We start from the raw sequence: 17,754 nt of genomic DNA, 5'->3' as shown, positions 1-17,754 counted from the left end.
ACAAATTCTGCCAAAACACGCAAGGGCTGATACCGACAACGTATAAGATCTGATAAGTCTAAATAAGCATGTTGATAAAGTCGATTTTCTTAACATCATGAATGAGGTCCATTAAATTAAGTATTTTCACATGGTAACGCGGTCATTTGTTGCACTCAGCGTAAATATCTTTACATAACATCGTGGTAAATTTAATTGTAAAAACTGTCGGTGAAAATATATTTAATCTGAAACACCCCACCGTCTCGCCGCATAATTATGTTCCTGCTTAGTCATAATTAGCAAAGAGAACACGTGTGCAAAGAAAGAGGATTGTCATCGAGAGAATAACACATCACAAAGTCAATCAAAGGATACACATGAACACAGCATTATATTCTCTTAGGATCCAAAACTGCTGTAAAGTTTTTACATTTTCGTGGCGCTTAGCTATCATAATCTTCGGCTATAGATTTGGAGTTTTCCACAGCTAACCGTAAATAAGACAGAAAAAGCATTCATCCGTTTGAAGACAAAAGATTTTCATTGGCTTTGCCCGCCTGGCGCTTCTAAACAAAATAAAAAAAAAAACTGTTTGGGTCGAAACTAATAGCAACAGACCGTTTGTAGCGCGCGCAATTTATCACAAAGATACCAGTCTTAATGGAAAAAAAAACTTTTGAAGAGGACAGATATTTTCGTTTGCGGTATAACGATTTTCCTGCCATACAGTGCGACGCGATTCACGGGCATGGCATCGTCCATTTCATTCGTTTGTGTCAGCTGAGTTTTAACTTTGTTTTGATTGCACTTCACAAAAGTCAAAGAATAAAAGCTTGCGGCGGGCAATTGATTATGGCATTTGAATTAAAGCAACGACGCCGGTTTGAGTTAGTTTACCAGATTAAACTTACGATCAAATATAAGCAAAAAACTTGGGCGCGGTTATGTTACAAAACAGACATTACTTGACTGTAATCCCAGTTATTGCGGTGAAAGTATTAACTGTTTTGTGCAAAACCTTTGATTTGCACCCCAACAATTTCTGAAGACTATATTTAATTTAAAACCTTCTTTACCTCGCCGCCTTAAGATGGAGAATGAAAACAAACTATGCTGCTCCTGAGGCACTGACTTAAATTGCTTCCATCTCATCTTCTTGTTGTGATCTTACAACCACTAAGCTCATTGCGCGCGGCTCTAACCCTCGCGCAATTACTTCTCTTGGTTAATTAAAAAGTTTATAAACTCGAAAACTTTTGCTTTTCACGAGCATAACTGGGCTTAACGTTTTTAGATTGGGCAAGCAATCGAAGCTAGGGCGTTGACACTTTCAAAGTACAGAACGGCACATTAAAAAACAGCTTTACCACAGACTGTTGGGAAAATATCAAAAATGACAGCTGTGCTATGGCTTCTAAACATTTACTGTTCCGCCAAATGAATGAAATGAAGATTTGAAAACCATTGCACCACTACGTTTCTACACAGTAGATATACAAAGATAAAATCGGTCCGCTTGGTAGTTTGAGCGTCAGTTAACCTGATATGGGAGATTTATCTGGAAATTGTCTTCATGGATAGCCCGCTTCTGATATTGATTTCTCACAATAACAAAAGAAAATCAGACATATCTGATTTCGAATTTTTCAAAGTTGGGCGCATTGTAACAACCTCTGACTTCGTTATTTCGCTCGTTGCGCGCCTAAATTACGCGAGGGACAGAGAGTTTACGAGGCGCTCAGCCAAACTAGAATGCTAAATGACAAAGATCCATGTTGGATCCTACTAAATCAATTCACATCCTAATTACATTGTTTAGCTGCTCCAGTTGCTACGAACGAGATAATTCGCTTCAAAATTTCACCAGTTTCTAAAATTGTTTTTAGTTGAACTTGTTCCCCTTTAGTTCAAAGCTGTTGTATCGTCTTACAGAGTTAGTCACTATTTGGCAAGATTCATCTCAACACGTTTACTCATTTTCAAGCCTGTTTATTTTCAAGGCGTTAAGGTTTCATTACAAAATTGTTTCATATACAGATTACACACAAATAGAGGTTATTTAACCGAGTTATACTTCAGTGAGTTAAAAAAACCTCTCACTAACTCGGACAAAAATATCTCAGTGGATTGTTCGTATTAACATCAGCAGTTTGTTTGGATTTTTTTGTACAAATAACGAGAAACTCTTTCAGAACTTCTCAAAACTGAATTTACATGTCTTTTTTTTTTACTGGAAGAAAATGCGGATAACTTTCGCACGAGGATAAGTAGATTTCATTCCAACTGAAATGTACATGAGAAATGCGTCATTGATGACTAGTGCCTTTTTCTATCCCATTTTACTTAGTACCTGCAAAACGAATGGATGTTTATATTCTCCCTATATTTTTTTCATTCGTGTTCAATTTTGTATGAAAGTAAAAGTAACGCCATGCGTTAGAAGTATTAGAAAGGTGCATTTCTTCAAATATCTTTTCCATTTAACCGGCAAAAATGCAAAATAGAAAGAAAAATTACTTTTAGTCATACGCGGAGTTAGAAAAGTAAAAAATAACTTACACGAAACGTGAACGTAAGGATAATTTTAAAAGTGACCTAGATGGAAAGTTGTAAGTTTTATTTGATTGAGAGAAATCTTTGATTTGGATTTGTCTAGGCAAACACTGGATGTCGGAAGACATTTTAAAACCAAACTCCAGTCACTCAATTATTTAACTTGTCACTAGCAACTCGCTAAATTATATCTAACAATCGAGTTTATTTTATAGCAATAAACTGCGTATTAATCTGGGTAATTGATATGATCCTCAATCACGTTTTTCGAAATGACAATAATATATATAATGTAAAAAAAATTATTTCATATCGAGGCGATGTGATGCTACTTACTTTTAAAATAATTACTGGTCAAAAAACATTATAGCTAGAAGTCTGCAAAACGATCATTTCACATCACACCATAACCTTGCCGCAAGCATGTAAGACGCTCGAGAAGTATAAGTCGCCTTTGGCGTTCTAACTCTTTGTCGGCAAGTAAACGTTCCTCCTCTAAAAATAACTGATGCACGTATTCCCGCGCTTTTTTAAGAATTAAAACTTTGGACGCTCGATCATTATCTTCGAGCTCGGGGATACTGTCTCTCAGAAACTGGAAGCGACATTTAAGATCTTCTCTCCTTTGCCTCTCGAGAACATTATGAGTCGCCCGACTTGTCTCGTTGTCTTCAGAATCGTCGCCTTCCATAGGAGGAGAGTCTTGCCGACTTGATCTCCTCGACTTGCGCGGTTTTTTGGACACTGCGCAGTCAAACCGTTGATGGATAAATTCCTCGCTCGCTGCTGGCTGAGCTAGCCTTAGCGCTGGATTTTCCACTGCAGAGATAAACAAAATTGCGCAAAATTAATTAAAATACTTCGCGCGACAGAGCAAAGTTTACAAATGAAATTGAGAGTAACTGAGTTTATATTAAAATGTCGCGAGCTTAGTTATGAGCGCTAATTTGCCTCTAGATTTGGCAAATAGGGCTTTTCGATACTCTTTGACTAATTAATAGTGGAATGACAGACTTTTATTTTATCGTGAATCAAAAACGAGTCTTTTCAACTGCTTGAAACCATTGTTCAAAGCGTTTCTGTTTTCGAAATAAAAAAATAGATTTAATTAGCACCGGGCCAGTCAAAAAGCTGGCTTGTCATAGGACAGATTGTGTGTTCTATTTGACAAAAAGAAAATATCAGATGTTCGAAAACACTAATCTCGATTCAAGCTTTTGTAAAGTTATTTTCTAACGCCAAATCACTTGAATATGTCCCACACGTCGCGATGGACTCTGATCACTTGCTCAAAGTTTACTAAAAAACGCGCCAAAGTGTGAAGTGAAAATCTGAAACAACTTATAAACAAAGCCAAGGAGTAATAAAACTTTCGTCTTTAAAACCACAAAGCGTGCATTTTAAACACTCAATTAATAACGAGACTCAGCCATCAAAATTAAGTCACTTGTTCATAGCGCAGCTTGTTTACCGTGATGTACAAGCAGCCCCTTCTCTAGTTACATTATTAAGATCCAAAGAGAAAATGTGTCGCGCTCCTCTACTCAAAAACAAATTTCTTGTTTCACATGCGACAAAAGCAAACTAAATGATCCTATTATTCCCGATTGTGAAACTAAACCAAACTAAGTTTAAAGGGCTCCTAAAGTCAATGAAACTACTCTCGTGGGGAGGTGGTAGTCATACAATTCGAAAGTGAAATTGCGCAGTCGAAAAATTACCAGACGTACTTTGATTCAGTCCACGCAAAGTCAGTAGTGTTTGATATCTAAATGAAATAAGCGCGATATTCACCTGAAAACTGTGGGTGCCACCTATCAACTGGTTGTGGGCCAAGCGCGGGGTCTTGGTTTGCAACCGTAGCGACAAAGGGAGGCAGATCTCTCATCACTTGATGTTCTGCCGCCATTTCAGCACTGGCTTCATTCACGCACGCTGCCGACAGCACAACGCGATTGCCTTGAAACCTCTGCGATTCAACTCGATCAAAGTCGGTCTCACCCGCCGGCCAGATATACTCGTCATCTATCGTGCTACATGTCAGCCGTTCCATTTCAGCATCGGACAGAACCAGAGGTAAGTCCGAAGACAGATCTTCCGGTTCTGGAACAACTTGAAGGCCGTTTCTCCTCGTTCCGATGAAGTTCCGTGTACAGCCAGTCTGGGGTAGGTAGTTTTCGGGGCTATAAGGAGGCGTCGGTAAGGCAAATTTCTTCCAGAAATCGTCGCTAGGGTTATAAACATCTTCTGACATACTTTCCACGATCACATCTTGGGGAGCAGAGGAGTCCATGGGTTGAGCGCCTCGTAGTCTCTCGTCAAAAAACATATCGTAACAAAGTCTGTTATTGGAAGAAACGTACAAGTTATTAGGATGCGCTTGACCACCATTCAAAGTACACATTTTCTTTCTCGATTTGAAATCTGCACGCTTGCCTGTTTACTTAAACACAACGTACCAAGCGATTGGACAAGCGCGGGTGAGATTTGTGAAGAGAAAAAAATCTGCTTTCAAACAGACCAGCCGCTTTTCACGTTAAGCTTCAAATGAATGACTGAATCAATGAATGGACTGATCACATCACAAAAGGCAAATTTGCATAAAGTCATCAAAATCCGGCCCACGTATTACTGGAGTGCCAAGCGTGGACTACACGCGTGTGAGTCGCAAATCGGTTAGAAACGAATATTGGTTTGGTTTTCACTTGTGCAGTGAGCTGTGAATTCTTCTGCGAGGTTTGACAAACAAAACTTGTAGGTTACAGGTTTTTGAGTCACCCTCACTGAAATAAAGGACTCGAATGATTTACGTAAAATTGAATATTCATGTTTTCTTAGAGTTTTTCACAAGCGAACGACCCGTATCAATGTCGGTGGACCTGCTTTGTCCTTTGTTAGACGAAGAAACAATTATATATGGCACCAAAAAATAACCAGCATCTTTTCCAAATTATATTTTAGAGAACACTGCACTTTTGAAAGGCGCGATCAATGAGACGCAGAGCTTGCATATCTTGGAGCAACCGAATATTGAAGTCTGCTACCAAGGGAATCAGGACATTGGAATGTCCAATATCTTTCGCAGTACGTGTAACGTTATGACAAATGCAAATCAAAATTAAAGAAAAAAGAAAAAAGAAAACTGCAGGTAGTTTTCACACTTCCAACAGATGTTTAAAATCGAAATAATTACTCATGATCCAACAAAACCAGTAATTTAAAAGCGGGATATTTTGATGACTTTTTGGATCCCTGAAAAAAAAAAGGCTACGGTACCTCTTTTTCTTTTACAAGGATACACGCTGGATTTCTCACCATTTTACAATCAAGTTGCGCGCGTTTGGCACCGACCTCAGAAAGGTAATTTAGACAGAATCTAACCAGTTATTCCGCTTTCGGGATGTACGAATTTCACTCTCACAAACAAATTCTGGCCGAATTGTTTTGATATGTCGAAACTTTGTGTGAAATTTCTAAAATACAACAGGACCGACTCGTGTGGCGTCGGGAATTCTGAACGCAGATACAATCGGGACAAAGAACATACTGAAGCTGTTACATGATTATGAAAATTACCAGAATACCGATACTCACAAAGTACTAGTAGCTGCAAACATGTCGCTGGTCTGGTCTCTGAAGTTAACCTCAAGGTGGATATCTGTGAAATCTTGCTTGCGACCCTTAATAGCTCCAACTATAATGTCTAATGAACGACGCACACGTCTTATAAACGAGCTCTCGAGATTTATCGCAGTGTTAATCACGTCTCCACTTATCTACAGACCGGCTGCAGAGGTTAACAGCTCATAGCCTGCTTGCATATGAATAGGATTAACACAAGAGGTTACGAAAACAATTGAAACTGACAAAAATACATCCCGACACACCCAATTTTCAAAGAGAGCAGCTAAAATGATTGAAGCAACGAGCGTGAAGTTCGCCCAAACTCAAACAACTGCAATCTCAGCTGGGTTGACTAAGGTCTAAAACTGATGTTATTTTCCAAAGCAGAATTTTATGTAGGGGTAAACGCCCTTATGTCCTGTGCGTGCCGATGGACTTTAACCCTTTACGCTGTTTACTCGAGTGATAAAATCGACCCCTTTAACAATCAGAGATTTCCGGTACTGTCATCGCTTAGTTGACATAATATTTGCAGTACCTCCATTAATTTTGAAGATTTGGTAATTTTTCGGGGGGTGTTAAGTGCTGTTCGTGTGTCAATGATGTATCGGCGCGTGTCTTACTAATTAGTCCACTAATGATTATGGTGTCGAGTCCGCGGCACGCGCTGAAATCTACCACAAATTGCGCACTAAATTTCCCGCCAAAAGAGCAGGTTGGGACTAGGAATGAAGGGATGGAGTTATGGGGTTTGAAAAAGAAACGCCGTTTTAACTTTTGAACAAATAGACGCTTGGATTCCTGCGCAAACACTGCGACCAAAAACAATCTAGCTTTAGACATTAGCATTAGGACAACAAACAACAATCTCGCTTCAAAGGTCAAGCCGAAGTCTTTTGTGGGCGAAATGACTCTGAGAGAAAAGAGCATTTACAACGCAGTGGTCCCAACATTAACCGCAACAATTGCATTCGCCAGCTCCGAGAATAATAACTACGTCTGATTTGGCCTCCGGGGACGAAGCATTGATGCCGATTTGGAAAACCCTTTGTTTGCAGTTGTTGTCGCACGGCTGGCACGCGCGGGGAGGACGCCGTCAATCAAGCTAAATGAAAACCATTCAAATGCAAATTGCGCGCGCGCTCTTTATTGCGAAAGGCTATAGTGAAGAACAAATGTTTATTCGCGGGAAGCAAATTATCTACACGACGTAGTGACAGCTTGAATAGGGCATTAAAGTCGTTCTTTAGAAGCAGCTGGTCCTTGCTAACTGGAGCATAACAATCTTCTCTAAGCTTTACTCGAGAGCTTAGCGCAATGCTAATATTCGCGTTTCGGAAATACAGGATCGCTAACTTTAGTGCATTTATATTTTATTATTTTCCTTCAATAAATGAATCAAATCAGTCTTATCTCATGCAATATACAGGATGGTGTCATGCTCTTCTAATGTAAGTTCAACAGAGCTGAGTAGTTGTAATTAAACGTTTCGATGAAATCCTCGACGAAAATAAATTGAACTTTTAAAACTGCACGAGCCGCAGTTATGTAATTTTAAAAGTTAACGAAATTGCTAGGGCGTATTAAACTTCAAGACCATTGAAGTTGGATATTTCAAAGTAAAAATCTTAAAATCAAAAAAATGGCAATGTTTGTCGCTTTAAGAAGGTTTTCTCTCTCAGGGGAAGAAATGAGCGAGTTAAACTAAAGGAATTTAGGTTGGAGTGTACGGTCATGCCATAAAAGCAACCTGTGGATTTGAGACAGTTGTTCTGCTTAAGTGTTGAATAATTTTCATATGTATAGATTTCTTTATTAATCAAAACATCTGTGGTATGAACAGACAATCGCTTCTCCGCACAATTTTCCAGCGTCTCGATAAAAAGGAAAGTATATAAAATAAATTGAACGAAAATTTAAAAAATAATAATAATAAATTAATATAATATAAGTTAGCCCTTCTCAACAATCGATACATTTCAAGACCTCGAGAAAAGGAAGAAAAAACGACTTCTTTGTTTGTACATATTTTTGAGTGCGGCAGGTTTTTGCGGAATCTATTGCGCCGTATATCAATGTATCTTGTATCTTACGCAAGCGGTATTTATCGCGAGCTAGACAAATGAAATTAAAATCGTTCAAATGGACGTTATTACAAATACCTAAGGCTCTACCTAAAAAACTCGCTGGCTACAAAGCCGCAATGGAAACTAAACCAATAAAGCTAGATAATCTTTCAAGCATAAGCAGTAATTTGTGTAATAAGCGGTGAAATTCAGCCAAGGGCAGCTGCAGTAAACAAAAGATCTATTTTTGCACCATTCAACCGAACACCTGCTTAGATTCAAACATTTTCAAATACATTTGCATCACAATCCTTGGAAGCTCTTTACTTACTGGCAGAGTAAACACTCTTCCAATATGGCCGGAAATCAGCCAAGATGAAATGGTTCGCCCATAAATTGGCTCGCGCTTGTCTGGTGACCAACCTCAAATTCGATGTAGCGCCTGCCCTGCCGATTAGAAATTAACTTTGTTATTGGGCGACTTTGTGTTACAAACGTTAAAACTGCAATTATTCATCTGAGCATAATTAATACACACAGTTCGCTTGATCGGACGCTAAGTCTGATCTCTTGCAATGATTAGCAAGAAACGGATACAGAAAAGAACGTGAAAGAACAATTTTTAAGTTTTGATTCCTGTTTAACTTGTACAATTCATTAAGATATTGCCCAATTTTCGCGATTGAATTCAAATTGTTCTGAAATGTGTGAAACTCTGCTGAAAAAACCTTAATAGCCTGCTTAATTCATTTTTGAAGCGTTGCTAGCTTATAATGGAAAAGAAATTTTTCAATGTCAAACGAGATGGACGTATTAATATTTACGCACAACGCCGGTTTTTTGACATCTGGAGAAAGCATTTAGTTTTATATATAAAAAAAAAGTAGACAGTCATTGTTGAAATTTGAATTTTAACTATAAATTTATAATATAAGTTTGTCTTTTTTCAGGTAGTAGAGAGCGCGCGAGCTAAATGAAACGGTGGCTTTCTCGCAAGAGACAACTTTTTAATGTTTTCTTTCGCCAATACTTTGCCAAACAATCAACTTGCAAAATTCTTCATCGCATCTTTGTTAAGGTCAAGCGTAAATGTAAACTAAGCGACGTCTAACATGTAAAAACATACAGTCTCTCATTGAAGGGAAGTTTATCTTTTCTCTCTCTTTATAAATGTTTCAGAACTATGGCATGAAGTCATCTTGCGCACTAATTTATGTTATGATATAAACAGACGCTGCGGTTTATCGAGTCGTTGGAAGCGATTAGTTTGTATTTCCCAACAGTTTTAATTCAATGCAACACAAGACAGGTAATAGGCTAATGGGTTTGTAATTTATGCAGTTTAGTCTATGGCTAGCTTGGGTCAACATGCGAATGCAAATGTGCAGCTCATTCATTCGAGGAGTGTCATCGCTTTTGAATGGAAGAGTGGCCGGAACAAAAGACCCTGCTACTCTTACGTTTCCTCGACAAAAACACCAACGTTTTACTGAAGTATTTAGCTCACCATGCAATAAACAGTTTGAAGCAGAAACGTTGATTTTTATTCGTGATTTTAGTGGCTTTTCTACCACAAATAGTGCTTTCTACTGCGCTGTCGCTCTACATGAAATTCTAATGCTTTTGTCAAGCGTGTACAAAGCCGGTTTAAATTCGGTTCGCATTGCAACAGCACAATTATAACGTTATTTACAATCAGTATCTTCAAGATTAACTCTAACTGTGTGTCTATTCAACTTAGCTATGCCATTTCAGCTACGCGTAAGTGTGTTCTCAATTCGTCTGAAAAAATCTCGCGTTACTATTACGTTGCACAGCAAAATTGTTAATTCATTATAATTTACGCTTCGAAGACCAAAGCGCCGGGCCGGTGTAAATAATAAGAAAATCAAATGAACATTTTCAAAAAACCTCGTTCCCTCAGTAAGGCACTTCAAAAACTACTCTGTAGGGAGTGGATAAAACGGCATAGAAGTAATGCGTCCTATTGTAAAAAGTGTCTAGTTCGTTTGATTCATAGCCAGAAGCTTTCTTAACAACACTGCGTTAATTTTCTTTTGTTTTTCCAGCTCTGCCAGGAGTTTTATTTCCTCTTGTTTGATTTGACTTATATACTCCCATGACTTTCGCAAAATCGACACTTTCGGTGCTCGATCGTTGTCCTTCAATTCCGGTACACAGTCCCGCAATTTTTGAAACTTCATTTTCAAATCGTTCCTTCTCTTTCGCTCCAAGACATTATGAGTCGCGCGTGTGAATTCACTATCGTTTTCGGACTCGTCGCTTTCACCGGAGCTGCTCATGTTCTTAACAAGTTTCCTTCCATCGCGGTAATTTAATCCGTCACTGCATAACACTTTCCTGTGTCGACGTGTTCTTATCTTGCCCACGAAGTTGGTTTTTTCGTCGTCATCGTCAGCGTCTTGCTGGTCTTCTAAGCCCAATATTTCCGAACAGGCTTGACTCGTCTTCGGTTCGTCGATTGTTGCACAAATTTTCTCACTTTCGGGCTCGATTATTTCTTGGATTTCCTCCTGGTCTCGTTTGCTTGAGTTTTCTATAGTAACAACATCAACTTCGACTTCCTCTTCTTCTATAAAGTTTGCAAAAACAAACAAGAATGTTAGAAAATAATTTAACTCTTTTCTTGAGTCAGAGAAAAGATTTACCAAGAATATTTTTGAAACAGTCGCGACCCTGGAACGGAGGGCACACACAACAAAATCGAAGCAATGAATAGGAACAGCGGATCAGTGTCAGATTCGGTCATAGATCGCAGAACACGGTGAACAAGATTCAGTCAGCCACAGCGATTCAGCATTTATTATTTATCTAATAAGTTGTTATACCTACCGGAATCCGATTGTTCCTCGATGCTTTCACGCAGATCACTGCCCGGGCTAGCACTAAGAGGAAACGGAAAGATCTCTGACGGATCCACGCTCAAAATCCTCGCGGCTGACTCACTCAGAGGCGGCGTCTGGCACAGAAGACGCACGCGTTCCATTTTCGAATGCATTCGCTGTTTCCTGTCCACGTTTTTCTCGAACGCCGCTCCATTCCACATACAGTCTTTGATCAATATATCCTTGAGGTCACCGGCTTGGAAGTACAGCGAACATTCTTCATCTAGAGAGAGTCCCTCGTCAGCAAGGCCATGGCAAACTGGCTGTTCCCTTGCTTCTTCGGTTGTGGCGTACGGGGGCGAACAAGCCGGTGAGATCGGTGGCGTCGGCGGAAATGAAAAATTCTTCCATAGATCATCCGTTGCTTCTTTGGTCTTGGTTTTCACGTCTGCTGAATCATCGCTTAAATCCTTGAAAAGTGACGGCTGAAGAGGGTCGAAGTCGCTACTGAAGCTCTCCAAAAGAAGACTACTCACCGACAGAGCCATGTTCTTAAACACACTACGGAGACAAACTTGAATTAGTGTTGAGTCATAAATGATGACTTCGCGTGATTGTGTGTGTAGTAAAAACTATATTTTCAATCAAAATCACCAGTCATCAAGACAGTGAACAATATCAGTCCCTTACCTTGGTCAAGATAAACTTGGCACTGATACGTAAAAGCTTCTGTTCACTGTAGCGAAGTATACAAATCTGGCACTGTTCACTGGGCAGTGAACACTCCGAAACGACCAATACTACGCTCAGCGACCAAATGCGAAAAGTTTCACACTTCACGCTAATTCAAGTCCATTCATTCAAAACCAAACAATGCGACGGCTTGGGTACTAAACTTGCCTCCTACGCATCGAGACCTACGCGTTCAACGAATGAGGATATTCCTTTTGGAATAAATTACCACGCGCGCGGGAACAGTGTGCAGAGTATTTGTTTTTTCAAGGCGCAGCAGAGAAGCAAAGAGAAGGACGTGTCGGGTGCAATAAACTCGCCTATTGCTATCAAGAGGTGGCAATGACTTGCTTTCATAACAAACGGAAAAGTTCAACTCAGTAAGATTGATATTCATAAATACAGTGTTGTTTTAGCCGAGGCCGTTGTTTGCTGAAGCCCAGCTGCGATTAAACTGACAAAAGCGTGGAATTATGGGATGTACGCCTCAACAAGCCCCTTGGTAAGCCCACGTTTTTCGTACGGCTCTAAACACAAAGCACATCACACGAAACAATAAAGATTTAATCTAAGCTTTGACAGGCAACCAGTGTTCCATTGTGAATCACACCTGTGCGAGCGAACATCTGGCTTCCTTAGAAATTGTTCAATTTGCGTGAAGTTTCTTTTGTTTCTATCTGCGATTCTTTAAAATAATCTTCATTCGGGAAGACGTTTTAAAGACAATAACTCCCTGTACGGTACCAAAGTGAAGTAGCCTAGTAGCAGTGGAATTTAACAAGGAATTTAATCTGTATTTTGGCCGGTGCTTGAAGCTTCTTAGGTGTAGATAAGTATCTTGTCGAAATTGTGTCGGTTTGCCAAAAGACAAAATAACATTTACGCCGAATGCGTCCGCTCATATCAAGCACACAAGGAAAACAGCGACTGCATGAAAACTTCACCAACTTGGTTAACAAGTATCCAAAAAAATCAAAAAAAAAAAAAAAGAAAAAAGCAGGGTGTCAGAATTATGACAACATAAAATAACCATTCAATATCCATTATTCGATGTTTTGTATTGTTTAGTGCCATTTAAAGTTTAAAAATCATAGCAGACAGCGATATACCGGGAAATGTAAAGCCCGAGTCTTCGTTTTTCCAAAACAAGCGCCATTGACAAAAGTGCAAGGGTGGTTATATTTTTGTAAGTACTAATCCTTCTCACAACTTTAACAGCGGTGACTTTGGTGGATTTATTCATTCGCAAATTATTTCGTCCAGCCACCTGCCAAAGTTTAAGCTAATCGGAAATTGAAACAGCTGCCTATATTGTTACAAGCAGATGGTTGGGGTGCTTCAGGCCAAGACTATAAATCACAGTTCTATGATGTTATCCCGCTAGTTCAAATCCGGACAGCTGCTTCTTAGCGACTGCGTCACTATAACACTCCAAAAATATACTTCAGTTTAGTTAGTGCTTATTTTTTCGCTTGGTCTGATGACGTTTAGTTTCCGAAGGGCGAAGATTTTCAAACCGGTTTGAAACGTGATCACACCAGTTGAAAACGCCTCCATTCTCTAACATAAACTCCCTAAAATCCAAACTTCTTTAAACCTACTTCGGTGAACACGGCTTCCATATTTAATGGCTGTTACTGCAAGTGTTATTATTATGTTACTGGGTTTAAAGTTATATTTTCGCTCGGGTCAATTTTAGACATCGGAGATACTTTAATTTACATTCAAAACTTTAAGAGCCAGTTAGCCAGGTGTATATTGCAGTGCAATTCCAAGAGATAAATATCAATTAAAAAACGCCATCAAAACTATATTGTAGCTCAATTTAGCAACACGAATTGTCGCGAAAGAAGAGCTAAGAATGTGAATTAAATTGGTTTTAAAGGGAGACAAAAACAGAAATATTCAAAAGAAAGGAAAACAGTTGTAAAATCCAGCAGCTGCTCGAGTTTTTAGCTGCTGGTATTAACCGAGCGTAACCGGCCGTGAAATCCTTTTAAACACTCAAAACCAACTACAATACTTGATAAAATGTTTAGTATCAGTTCTGAAAACATAAATATTCCTTTTCACATAAATCAAAACAAACCTCCACGCTATAATCACTGCCTTACATCTCCAAAGTGTATTATTATTCTTTAATATTTCAACGTTGTTACTAAAAGAACATGGTCAGTCAAAAAACTATTTTTCTAACATTCTCGAGAGCGGAAATTAGAATTGCACGGGATATTGAGTCGGCCTTCTCGTCGACTCACGCGAATGGACAACACGCTGTTTTGCTTCCGGTCGAACAGCAAAGTAACCAAATTTTGTCACGAACTTCATACAATTCAATGCAACAGAAAGCTACATGTTTTTACGTGGGTTTTGAGCAGAGGTGTCACAATACTGGAGATTTGTAGCAAATTCCTTCACTGACACTAGTTTAGGCACGTGCTTCACTCAAATTACTTGGATTTGCGGTCGAGTGCACATCAAACTGTATCAAGCACTGAGTATAGCACAATAAAACAGAGAAGAAAACGGCAAAAACTATGTTATGATTATAAATTTTGCAGCTCTAGTCAAAACTATACTGACTCAATAATACTGTTGTGGTAAATATTTGTTTAATTTGTGAGGAGCACCTGATGGACTAAGGGATGGTTGGTAAGAGTGTTCGTACCAGGCTTTTAAGCAGGTGTAATGATAAGAGTTCTATTTGGTGGGAAATCTTACTGATGAGTGAAGCAGGCACTGGTCTTGGTATGAGGAGGAAAGAAATTGCTTTCGTTTCGTTATTTGGACGTGTGGAACGAAAACGAGAAAATCTATTTTCTCGTTTTCATCAGTTATAGACGTAATAAGACCGAATATTGAAAAACAGCTATTGTTCCGCTGAAAATAACTCTGTCAGCCAGCTTTTGGAACAAAACGACCTGTCTAACTGACTTGAGGGTTCTAGGGCCGGTTAACCAGTTCACTACTGTAAAGGAGTTTTATTTATTTGGACTATAATAAGGAGCTGTCCGGCACAAATGCAACGGAAAAACCTCCTGTGTTTTTCACTGATCGAATGGTGTTAAGGATAAGAACAAAAACATAGACATAACCAGTGGAATATAAATCTTCAATGACCACTGACTGGACTTGTTTAAACAGCCAAGTTCTTTTCTTTGGATTAGGAAAACACCTGTAGTTTGTGCAGGTTTCGTAGATTTCAAGACACAGCAAAGAAACTTGTACCAGATGAAGCATTTTAATAATGTCTTAAAAACCAGGCATAGTGTTCGACGATGTTATTTCAAGCGACTAACAACTTTGTAAAAACGGAGACATTGATGTTATCTAATCGGAAAGTCCCGCATTCGAGTCTGCTTTTTAATAGTTCCCACATAAATTACAAAAATAGAATGCGTTTTCCTCTCCTTTACGTTTCATTCATTTCCTTTTGTCCAAAAAAGAAGAAAAGAAAAATCAGCGCCTGACAGCAGTACACCCACTTACTTCCTCAGTTTTCGGCAATCGGTTTTACTGCTCTCTAACAACCAGTTGGTTCTAAAGTGGAAAGTTCAAAATCACACGGACAGGTGGCTACCGAATTATTGAAGGAACACCGAAAGGTGTCTTCAAAGTATGCTCGCTAATCGCAAAAATTAAGCGAGAAAATTGGTCCAGTATTGATAATATGTTCCATGTTCGGAGAAGGAAATACGATTTCGCATTAAACGCTAATTTCGAACGTACGTTGACAAGTAGTTGCTTCTAAATTTAACCAGTTCATTTTTTTTCAGCAGTTTACTGCCTCGCAGCAACGTAGAATATCTTACTAAAACCTTTGCTCAGGTACCTTGTTAATACGAGGTTAAGAGAAAAAAAAATTAAAGAATGAGAAAAAGTTACTTTGATCTTTTTGTGGTATTTAAAACCGCCAGAAGTGGTTTACAGGTATCGATGCGCTATTCTTTAAAAATGTTTGAGTGCAGGTTAAAATTTCCGTCCTGCCTGGGTAGAATTCTAATTTTTTGTTTGGGCTATTCATTAGCGAGCGAGTTCTATGTTTTTAATCCATTGTTTCTCTTTATGCAGTGGCTGTATTGTGTCTTCCATCAGCAGCTACCGTTAGACTACTGTGGGAGGTTTTACATAAAAGGTGTTAGTTTTGCTCTCTCCAAACCACAAGAAAAGACTCTGAGGTGGTCCAAGACTAGGATACGATTGTCAAAAACAAACCTTTCAACTTTTTGTTTAACAACATATTGTTAAAAATTAATTGTCATTTACTATCCGATCATAACGAATAAATACACAAAATTCTTTAAAAATATTTTTTGATAAATACACAAAAACTACTTCTGCAACTTTGTAGCTTGGTATATCCGTACACGTACACGGAAAGCAATGGTCTTTGAAAGTTATAGGGCAATCAGATATTCATGGCTCGTCACAGGGAAGCAGGAAACACAACGGAAAAGTGTTTCCCGAATAAGTCGCTAAAATAAACCGCAAATTAGAATAACATGGACTAAGACAAACAATAATAACTATAGTTAAAAGCCTTTTGGGATATTGGGTGATGCAAGTAAATGACATTCGGACGACAACACGGCTAAGATAAACAACCACAAAATAAAGGGTCAACCGCAAAAAGTTACAGCAATTAATGAGAGCAGTTCGATTAGATTCCGGTAACAAAGAAGTTTACACATCCAAAGGAAACGCATAAGCTGCCCACTAACAGGCTAATGTTTGCCGGCATAAAAATGATTTTTGCGACGACAAGATTTCCTGGCAACGGCAAACAAGCGCGTAGGTGGAATTAGATCGAGCTTTTAAAAAATAGGACTTCCTCACTTACTGCTCAGAAAAAATGGGATATTCATAAACAATGTTACGTACGATTTCGTCTAAAATGATGACCAGTTTGGGAAAAATAAACTCTCCCGATTACTAATCAATGACGACTGAAATTCCAGTTTTTTTTTTCTTAACGATCACACTCTTGATTTAAGCTTGTTGTCTTTCTAATTTATGCGCGTAGGATAAAATAGTCTAGGCTATTTTAGAATCCATGTATTTCTCGAATTACAATATTTTTGGAAATATGTATACATATATATTATTTACGTTCAATAAATCACTTGGTTTTTAGTGACAATTAATTTTTGTTGTTGTCAATTCCGAACGGCCGGTCAGCTTACTCCCAATCCACTGCCTAACGCTCGCATAATTGTAAGAAATGTTCCTTAAGGTAATTCCTCTGAAATAAAAGTGACAATAGATTTTTGTTCAAACTTTATCCACTGAATATTTGTCATGTGATAACTTCAATTTTGAAATAAAAAAGGGGGGCGCCCATGCTCATTAAGGAGCAGTGAGGCATTGAAAATGCCCCATTTTGGCATTATTTAATGCTTATTATAAGAACGCATTCCCAGTAATTGTAACATCTTTGTAAGCCCGTATAAGAACACGCATTACACTACAGTCAATACATTGTGTCAGGAGCCCATTAGCCGGAGCTTCCATACCAATTGCACCTGATTGAGTCGGACACAAATAAACGTTTAAGTTTGATTCAGACAGAAAGCTAAATCCTTGATTAAAAATTTGAACCAAATTTCTTGACGTAGTTACCGACTGCAAAATAGAAAAGACCACAGTGTATCCGCTATTTTTCTTATTTATTCAATTTTCAGCAATAGAAATTAGATCAGTCTTTTCTCACGCAAAGCTTATGATTAGTTGATTACAACGACTGGAAAAAAAATTGGGGTGCCCATGCTCGTTGGTGAGCTAGAGCCATTTTTCAACTGACAGAACTCAATATCAAGGCAAATCTGTCATGTTTTCAATATGCGCGTGCACAAGCGCGCGCTAATGACGCAATAAATTATGCGCGGTAAGGATGCGCAATGCAAATGTGAGGAATGACCTTAAGTAATGAAACTTACTTAATGGTATGATTT

The 17,754-nt window shown here is 38.6% G+C and overlaps 2 protein-coding genes across 4 annotated transcripts; both read right to left on the bottom strand.

Annotated features, from left to right (window-relative positions):
- Positions 1–1,950: 1,950 nt before the first annotated feature.
- Positions 1,951–6,515, bottom strand: LOC110042738 (uncharacterized). Of its 3 annotated transcripts, none has more exons than XM_020748110.2 (3): positions 6,130–6,515; positions 4,330–4,877; positions 1,951–3,354 (listed from the first exon to the last, which is right to left on the bottom strand). In XM_020748110.2, exons 1-3 carry the CDS (start codon positions 6,150–6,152, stop codon positions 2,930–2,932), a joined length of 996 nt encoding a protein of 331 aa, XP_020603769.1. In that variant the 5' UTR covers positions 6,153–6,515; the 3' UTR covers positions 1,951–2,929. The 3 variants fall into 3 exon arrangements, with proteins under 3 accessions (XP_020603769.1, XP_089146069.1, XP_089146068.1); XM_089289943.1 differs by lacking the exon at positions 6,130–6,515 and adding an exon at positions 4,995–5,823; XM_089289942.1 differs by lacking the exon at positions 6,130–6,515 and having other exon boundaries at positions 4,330–4,988.
- A 3,231-nt stretch (positions 6,516–9,746) lies between these two features.
- LOC110042882 (myc proto-oncogene protein-like) lies at positions 9,747–11,885 on the bottom strand. Its single transcript, XM_020748265.2, has 3 exons — positions 11,762–11,885; positions 11,079–11,632; positions 9,747–10,818 (listed from the first exon to the last, which is right to left on the bottom strand). Exons 2-3 carry the CDS (start codon positions 11,617–11,619, stop codon positions 10,226–10,228), a joined length of 1,134 nt encoding a protein of 377 aa, XP_020603924.1. The 5' UTR covers positions 11,620–11,632; positions 11,762–11,885; the 3' UTR covers positions 9,747–10,225.
- Positions 11,886–17,754: the final 5,869 nt, after the last annotated feature.

This window comes from Orbicella faveolata, unplaced genomic scaffold (assembly GCF_042242905.1).
Source record: "Orbicella faveolata isolate gen_17 unplaced genomic scaffold, um_ofav_v1 contig_2, whole genome shotgun sequence".
NCBI classification, from domain to species: Eukaryota; Metazoa; Cnidaria; class Anthozoa; order Scleractinia; family Merulinidae; genus Orbicella; species Orbicella faveolata.
Note: the sequence above shows the minus strand (reverse complement) of the source record. Positions and strands in the feature narration are given on the sequence as shown.